This window comes from Prenolepis imparis, unplaced genomic scaffold, assembly GCF_030444845.1.
Source record: "Prenolepis imparis isolate NDT839.2.m4 unplaced genomic scaffold, iyPreImpa1.0 SCAF_6, whole genome shotgun sequence".
Classification (NCBI taxonomy): domain Eukaryota; kingdom Metazoa; phylum Arthropoda; class Insecta; order Hymenoptera; family Formicidae; genus Prenolepis; species Prenolepis imparis.
Window position 1 is genome coordinate 18305992 of NW_028141164.1, and position 9561 is coordinate 18315552.

Sequence of the window (9561 nt, forward strand, 5' to 3'; positions counted from 1 at the left end):
ACTGCGGGGAGATGAATGACTGTGCTATCCGGTTACCGAGCGATAAGGACAAGTGGCTATCGTTTAACAACTACACCAGGAAAGAGCGACTTCCATTTGTGGTGTATGCCGACCTCGAATGTGTTTTGGCAAAGACCGAAGAGGTTAAAAATTATCAACATCATCAAGTATTTAGCATCGCTTATTATGTACATTGCTCGCACATTCATTATCTGCGTATCACTCTCATCGTAGCGCCGATTGCGTTTCATGGTTCGCCGAACAACTTAAAAATTTAGCGCAACGTGTAAAGACTATTTTAACCACAAATGTTCCCATGGTAAATTTAACATCTGATGAGTGTGAAAAATTTCACAGCGCAACGCATTGTCACATATGCGAAAAATCGTTTGTGCAAGATGATACACGCGTACACGATCATTGCCATCTGACCGGGCGGTACAGAGATCCCGCGCACTCAAATTGTAATCTAAATTATAAAGAATCATTCTGCATTCCGATAGTTTTTCACAATTTATCAGGTTATGACGCACATTTCATTATCGAGGATATAGCTACAGCGTTTGAAGGGAGCATCGAATTACTTCCGATAACAAAGGAAAAATATATATCATTTACAAAAACTGTCAAACTCGAACGAGACGATTCGAAAAATCATATTAAATTACGTTTCATCGACTCGTATAAATTTCTCACAAGTCTTGACAAATTGGCATCTTTTATGGATAAAGACAAACTCAAAATTCTGCAATCAGAATTTCAAAATTTATCGACCGAAAATTTCAATCTATTGACACGGAAAGGCGTCTTTCCATATGAATACATTGACTATGTCAACAAGTTGCAAGATACGCGTTTACCACCGCGCGAATCATTCTACAGTTCCTTGACCGGTGACACAGTATCCGAGAGCGATTACGCGCACGCCGAGAACGTCTGGAAGCACTTCTCCCTTCGAACGCTAGGCGAGTATAGCGATCTATATTTAAAAATTGATGTCTTGTTATTAGCAGATATTTTTGAAAATTTCCGCGATAGTTGTATTAAAAGTTATGGGCTTGACCCCGCGTATTACTATACTCTACCCGGGTATACATGGGATGTTAAAACATACAAATATTACGTTCGAATTGCTTATCGATATCGACACGGTTATGTTTATCGAACGGAGTATACGCGGCGGTCTAAGTCAATGTTCCAATAGATACGCGCATGCTAATAACAAGTACATGCAGTCGTACGATACATCGAATCCATCATCGTATCTCATGTACTTTGATGTAAACAATTTGTATGGATGGGTAATGTGTCAACCATTGCCTTATGCCGATTTTCAATGGGTTGATGACTTATAAAATTTCGACGTATCATCTATCGCGCTCGATTCACCTGCAGGCTAGATCCTCGAAGTAGATATAGAGTATCCACAACATCTTCACGACACGCACACAGATCTACCGTTTTGCCCGACACGCGACAAACCGCCCGGTGCGCGACAGGAGAAGCTGCTCGCGACATTATATGATAAAAAGCGTTACGTCATACACTACCGCAACCTATAGCAATGTATGCGACACGGCCTTCGCGTTACAAAAATACATCGCATGTTACAATTTACTCAATCTCCATGGCTTCGAAATTATATTGAACTTAATAAACAATTTAGAACACAAGCGAGAAATGATTTTGAAAAAACTTTATACAAATTAATAAATAATGCAGTATTTGGCAAGACGATGGAAAATGTGCGTAATCGGGTTGATGTAAAACTTATCACACATTGGGAAGGAGGATACGGTGCAGAGGCAATGATTGCGAAACCAAATTTCCATAGTAGAAGCATCTTTTCGGAAAATCTTATTGCTGTAGAATTACGTAAATTCGAAGTAAAATTTTACAAACTGTTATGCCCTTGTGAGGCACAGGATAGTTAAGGGATCGTTACCGAATTAGAACTGGGAAGCTCGGGAACGTCAGGGGGAATCTCACTCCCTTTTGTGGTTTCACAATATATTTAATGTAAATAGTCAGTTGTACAAAGTGTGTTAGCGTCTTGGGATGACGCAAATTAAAATATGCTTACACAGTTGTTGCGTAGATCACTTGTTCACAATCTTGTCGTGGTTTGTTATTAATGTAACTGCGCTTTGCTACAGCTTGACTGAGACCTCGAGAGTTGTCTCAGAGTCCTGTTTATATCTAATAATTGGGTTACCAGTCACAAGCGAAGGAGGTTAATGGAACGCTTTGCTTGCGATTTTGGTAATTTCTTAATAAGCGCAGTGCTTACTCAGCGTTAGTCTCGTTTTTCTGATTTCGTATGTTTGCCGAAATTCTTATTGCCTCAGCGCTTTTGCAAGCATGCGTCTTACTTATTTTTGTGTAATATATACTAAATTAATAATAATTATATTATATGATTTTAATAATTATAGTTATAGCTTTTAGGGCTATAACAAAACCAATCTATGTCGGCATGTGCATACTCGACATTTCCAAAACATGTTTATACGAATTTCATCACGAGTACATGTCACCGCTATATCGCGACAGATGCAGGGTAATCTACACCGACACAAACAGTTTAATATATCACATCGAATGTGAAGATGTGTATAAGAATATGAAGCGCGACGTAAGCAAATTTGATACGAGCGATTATGCTGCGGACAATGTGTATGGTATACCGCTCGTGAATAAAAAAGTACCGGGTCTTAGGAAGGATGAAAATAATGGCGCGATAATGACCGAATTTGTAGGGCTTAGAGCAAAAATGTACGCTTTGCGAGTGGATGGTAAGAAGGATACGAAAAAAGTAAAAGGTGTCAAGAGTAACGTTGTCGCGAGAACGATAACGTTTGACAATTATACACGGTGTTTGAATGAAGAGATTGAAATGCCACGTCAGCAGTCATGCATAAGATCCAAGCTGCATAAAGTATACACCATTCGCGAGACAAAAATTGCTTTAAGTCCGTACGACGACAAGCGGTATATCATACCTGAAAGCACCGAAACATTACCCTGGGGACATTATAAGATACCACTGTAAATTATATTTTTGTAAATAAAATTATATTTTGTTATAATATTTATTATATATTATATATTTATTGTACATTATATTTTTATTGAATATTATATCATTATTATAAATTTATTGTATAGTTATGTATATTTATGTATATTAAAATAATTTTTACAATATATTATTTTTATGTATCCAAGAGTTGTGCGATGTATCAAATCCCAGCCATTTCACGTAAACCTCATTTCCTTTTTTGCGTATCACCTTTTCAACGAGATATAAATCTGGGTTAGCGACGCGCAATAGTTCGTATTCGTAGAATCCCCCGGCGACGGGATCTCCGCGCGCATCTTCGAGTAGATATGTTACGGGATTAGTTTTCTGTACTTTGATGATTTTAAACACGTCAGTCGTCCAATTTGGTGTGTAACCTTTTTCAAAAATAGTCTTGTATTTATTCACGCGTACCTGATCGCATATCTTAAATTTTGCCGGAGCTGCAATCTTTATGTTGTTATACACCGTTTTTAAAAGTTTATCTGCGATCGCGGGAGTAACGTCGATAGGTCTCATACGGATAGTGCGATGTTTTCGCGCATTATATTCCGCAACGAGCCGAGGTAACGCGTAGACCCATTTGTAATTTCCATTAAGCGTAAACATTTTCCACATATTGTTCTTTAAAGTACGGTTAAATCTTTCCACGACCGAGGCCTTCATGACAGAGTACGTCGAATAATGATTAATGTTATGTTTCTTCAAGATTTTTGCACATTTGCGTTGTAAAATTCTTTTCCTCTATCGGTTTGAAAATTTTCCGGACATCTTCCACCGTCTCGAATTATCTTTGAAATCGTTTCCGACATCTCGCTTCCGCCTTTACTCTTGAGCGGTACAACCCACGCATACTTGCTCAACACATCGATAACAGTGAGTATATAATTGTAGCCTTTATTGGATCGAGCATAAGGACGCATCTCGACCAGGTCAGCCTGCCACAGGTCATCATATCCGCGTACTATGACGCGTCTACGTGAGAAATTTTTTCTCGCTGAAGCATACAATTCATCCACGAGAAGCTGCTTTTCAGAGGTGTTTGACATGATTCATCCACCTTTATGCATCTTTTGCTGACTCAGTAGAGCGTGTTGTATTACGAAGCATTCTCTCGTCCAGCGTTAATAATAGCGCCTGCATATTCCTTTCGAGCCTGATTATTTTTTTCTCAATTTCTTTCTGTTGATCTCTCAATTGCTTGATAACAATGTCCACATATACTTTGTTGGCGGCATCATTATCTGCTTCCGGTTGCGCTACACGTTGTATCTTGCGCGACCTTGCGTCAAAACCTGAGGCTGTTCGACACAGAGCGTTATCACGCACGTAATTTCTCAGTAATGTATTACATCGATAGTATGAATTATCCGGCGTTCCCAACGATAGTCCAAATTTATTAATCGACATTTCACCAACATCAACAATAATGATAGAATGACTCGTATCGTGGATGTATAGCTTATTTTATAATAATACCAGCCTCGTAAAGTTCCTCGATAATCGACAATATTTCATTGCCGTGGGCATTGTTGCCGGCTTGACGCGAAGCTTCAAGCAACGGCAAACGATCTACCAACTCATTGGGATCATTCCAATGCACGTAATCAATCTTATTATTGTTTAAGGTCATAGCACGCGGTATACCTTTTCCAAATTTTTTACCAGCAAATAATGGGGCGATTATGTATTTATACTTGTGTCCCTTGTTACCTAATACAGGTTGTTTCACATTGCAAATTCGTCTATGTGCATTTGTTGTTATTAATATACTTTTGTATTTCTGCAAGTCATTCTCGGTGTATATTTCATCGTCAGGAATTCTCTTGAAAATTTACTCATAAAGACCTGCTGTTCCCATGTATTTTGTTCCATTAACAATTATATTATCATTTATATCGACATCGAAATTTTTATCACCGAGCATCATTCCTTTTTCGGTAAATTTAACACCGTATACGTAATCCATCTTGGAATGTTTATCTTGACTCAATATAGCGGCCACATATTTTTGGGCAAGTGGACCCAAGCGACTTTGCAATGAATTTTGATCATCGGACGTTTGTAATGAATGTCGCGAACTGATGTCACAAGCGATTCTCGTGTAGTCTAAAAAATTTCCTCGGTAAACGTCTTATCGAGCAATATTTGCCTCGGCTGTACATCTTGTATCGGAGTAGAAGTAGCTGCATCGGATAATTGTTGCATTCGCCTGCGTTTGAATCGCTTCGGAGTAGAAGTTATATCGCTCAATGATGTATTTAATCGCTTTGTTTTAGCCTCTTTTTTCTCTCCAAGCATACTCAATGATTCAATCTTTTCTTCATCAGACTCAACATCGACTGTATTTTCGACAAGCTGTTTCAGAGGTTCGGAGATTGGTTTAAAATGCCTCTCCAATCCATCGTCCTCCTCCATTTTACCAGTTTTCAAGGAACGATATTTTTTACGGATTGAGTCGCTCGTTTTCACAATCTCTCTCACAATCTTTTCACGATCGTTATTCATCATGTTACGTTCAATAAAGACGTTGTTCGATCAATGTGTTGATAGCGACTAATTGTTTTGCGGTATTGCAAATCCATTAAATCCCTTTCTGTATCGTCCATTAGTCAGTGGACTGTCCTTGTCAATCACCGCGAATCCATATTTGTGTTGCCAACATTTCTGACAAAAAGCGCGAAAATTATCGTAAGACATGTCTGTATTTACATGATCATTGTATACATGTTTCAAGTTTGTCCCGTCTTGTTTAAATAAAATTAATAAATTTACAATATAACTAAAGGTTCTCGATAATTAAAATTAAAATTAAATAGAGGAAAGGGGCTTAGAGCCAATGCTGGATGTACGTACAGAAAATCTTTATTAATTCAAATTCTTTGAAATTTTAATTACCCGCGGGCGTCAACATGCGGTTTTATAGATTCTTCGATTTTATCAGATTTTTTAAATTTTTATATTTTTTTATATTTTTACATTGTAATACTTATAGTTTAATGGATATTGCCATGGAGATATCATGCTTGATTTGTCACTGAAGATGGCCTGATGTAGGCTGAAACGTTTGAATTTCAAAGAATTTGAATTAATAAAGATTTTCTGCACGTACATCCAGCATTGGCTCTAAGCTCCTTTCCTCTATTTAATTTTAATTTTAATTATCGAGAGCCTTTAGTTATATTGTTTAATTTTAATTACCCGCGGGCGTCAACATGCGGTTTTATAGATTCTTCGATTTTATCAGATTTTTTAAATTTTTATATTTTTTTATATTTTTACATTGTAATACTTATTTGAATACTAGTTTAATGGATATTGCCATAAAGATATCATGATTGATTTGTCACTGAAGATGGCCTGATGTAGGCCGAAACGTTTGAATTTCAAAGAATTTGAATTAATAAAGATTTTCTGCACGTACATCCAGCATTGGCTCTAAGCTCCTTTCCTCTATTTAATTTTAATTTTAATAAATTTACATTGTCGCGTATAAGATGCTTGGGTATTTTGGCGTACGTTTGACAAAGATAGAAACAGTCGACGCTCGTGTGTCGTCCCATTGCAAAGTACTCTCTTATCGTATCTTGCTTGTCGCACTCCACGTCATCAAAGATAAAAATGGAATTCGGAAGCGCCTCACTCGGTGGAATGACATCGCTATTATTAGAGAATGTAAAATAACCAATTTCTTCTATCGGTGATAGCAAATTTTCCAAATATTGATATTTTGGTTGTTGAAGCGATTTCGAGTATACGTACACGTTATCGAAGCAAACGCCGTGCTTTCTATCAAACTAATCAACGCGTTAGTTTTACCACAATTTGCAGGACCGCAGATGATACCGCGTATAGTATTTGGTAGCATGTTTCCATGTCTGCGTATTTCTTTATCCGACATTAACCGCGTTTTGTCATCGAAATTTGTAACTTTGATTATCGTCGCTTGCCGAACGAACCGCATGTTTGCTCTCGAATCAGACGAATGAGTCATGACGGGTCTATTTATAGCGATGCATCGGGTGAAAACAGCTCAGTATTGAAAATGTTGCTCTATCTGTCGGTTAGGACTGATATTCTCGAGCTTACTGCCGAACAGTTGAAGTTTATTCCCAAGATTGTTTTACTGCAAAACTTTGGCGATTACGTGGAACTATTGTGGGACAAGCTTCCGGAATATATAAAAGCTGATTCGGAGGTTCAACAATATCGTCGATGCATGCGACATTATAATTTGCCGTGGCAACGAACACATATCGACGGTCCAGCGCCGTTGATAAAAAATTGTGGCGAATGTCGGCGAGAATTGTAAAGAGTAGTGGTCTGTTTAATCGTGCTATAAACGCACTTCCTATCGAATTACATATTCCCGGTTATCAGTTTTGCGGTCCGGGGACTCATTTGGAAAAGCGATTGGCTAGAGGTGATCGAGGTATTAATCCATTGGATGCCGCATGTGGCGAGCACGACATTGCGTATTCTCGAAGTAACGCCCTCAGAGAACGACACGTTGATGATAATATACTTGCTGCGAAAGCGCGAAAACGTATTACTGCGAGAGATTCGACTCTTGGTGAAAGAGCAGCCGCTACGACTGTTTGGGCAGCTATAAAAGCAAAGACAAAATTCGATATGGGGAAGAAGACGAAAAAATATTTGAAAAAGAAGAAGAAACCAATTCTGCCTGTGGCGATGCGTGGTGGTATCTTGCCAATTTTACCATTGTTGGGAGTTCTCGGTTCGTTGGCCGGTGGAGCAGCGGGAGTCGCAAAGGCTGTGCATGATAGCAAGGCTGCGCAACGTCAGCTTTAAGAAATGCAACGTCATAATCGCTCTATGGAAGGTCGTGGAGTTTATCTCGCTCCATACAAGCGTGAACAGGGATTCTCAACTAAGAAAAAAAAAAGTAAAAAAAAAACGCTAAAAATGCCTGTGGGTGTAACAACTAATGTACAATTGCAACAACTGGCAAGACGTATGCGTATACCATTCTTTAGAGGTGTTTTCATGCGCAATAATTTACCAATAAGCGGTATACGACAAAATGAAAGCGGTATTGTAAATTTGGATGACGTTGATGGTTCCGGTACCCATTGGATAGCATATGTAAAGAGAGGAAATCGAGCAATATATTTCGATAGTTTTGGCAATCTTCAACCACCCAAAGAATTGGTGCAATATTTAAATGTTGCGAAAATAGAATACAATCACACATCCTATCAAAATTATAATCAGAATAATTGTGGACAATTGTGTTTACGATTTCTTCAAACGACTGATATAAAGCCTGTCAATCCATCATCACGATTCAGTTTGACAACATGTCGCTAACACTAACGTTGACTGGCAAAAGTAGCGTTCTCGCTGTAAGCTACTTTCCAGCTATAGATTTATCGAATGGTGATTATGAGCTCGGTTTAACAGATTTTGAAACTTATCATACGATACCGAATGTAAATTCTAAGAATAATAAATTTTACTTTGATAACGATGACAAGAAAATTACGATACCCGAAGGATCATACGAAATACAAGCTATAGATGAGTATCTGAGACGTGCAATTTCACAATATCCTTCCAATAAAGAGCAGAGTGAAGATTTAATAGTGCGCCAATCATAATACTCTAAAGAGCGAAATCAAATGCATCTATAGAATAAATTTTAGTAAACCAGACAGCATTGGATCGCTGTTGGGATTCTCGTCGAATCGTATATTGCAACCTCACAAATGGCATGATTCGGATCTACCTATAAATATTATTAGCGTGAATATTATCCGTATAGAATGTAGCGTCACCACTGGTGCGTACAGTAATGACCAGCGCGTACACACGATACATGAATTTTCACCGAGCGTGCCGCCAGGATATAAGATATCGGAAACGCCTGCACAGATCATTTATCTCCCGATCGTCGTACGGAGCATTACTGATCTAACGATACGCATTGTTGATCAAGAAGGACGATTGTTAGATTTTCGAGGAGAGGAAGTTACTGTAAGATTGCACGTACGGCGTCGACAAAATTAGCGTGTGATGCTCGTGCTAAATGATACGGAGCACGTGAGAGACAATAATTTTACGAGGGACATTACGAGGGACAACACTTTTGCGAGAGCAACTGCGGCAGTGAGCAACAATAATCAGAGATCTCGTTACACTAAAAAGAAACTCAGCGCATTGAATCGCGAATTTTTAAAATCATTGGGATTCATCGTACGAAAAGATGATTGATATTTTGAATATTGGTGGTGAACCAGTCTTTGATGATCGTATCGTCAAAGTTGAGACACATACGTACAATCCATATGCCAACTCATCGCTTGGACATAGCGATGAGATACGGATACCTATACACCACCAGGATTTGTACACGTTACCGTGCGACATACTTTCTGTATGTTGAGGGAAAGTTGACGATATCTAAAATAGATGCAAATGAAACGCTGGCATTGGCAAATAACTGCGTTGCGTTCATG

General features: G+C 38.4%; 1 protein-coding gene across 1 annotated transcript; it reads left to right on the forward strand.

The window, feature by feature from the left end:
* The first annotated feature begins 2476 nt into the window (after positions 1 to 2476).
* On the forward strand, positions 2477 to 3052 carry LOC145937014 (uncharacterized). Its single transcript, XM_083039748.1, has one exon. The coding sequence runs from the start codon at positions 2477 to 2479 to the stop codon at positions 3050 to 3052; it is 576 nt and encodes a 191-aa protein (XP_082895874.1).
* The last annotated feature ends 6509 nt before the right edge of the window (positions 3053 to 9561 follow it).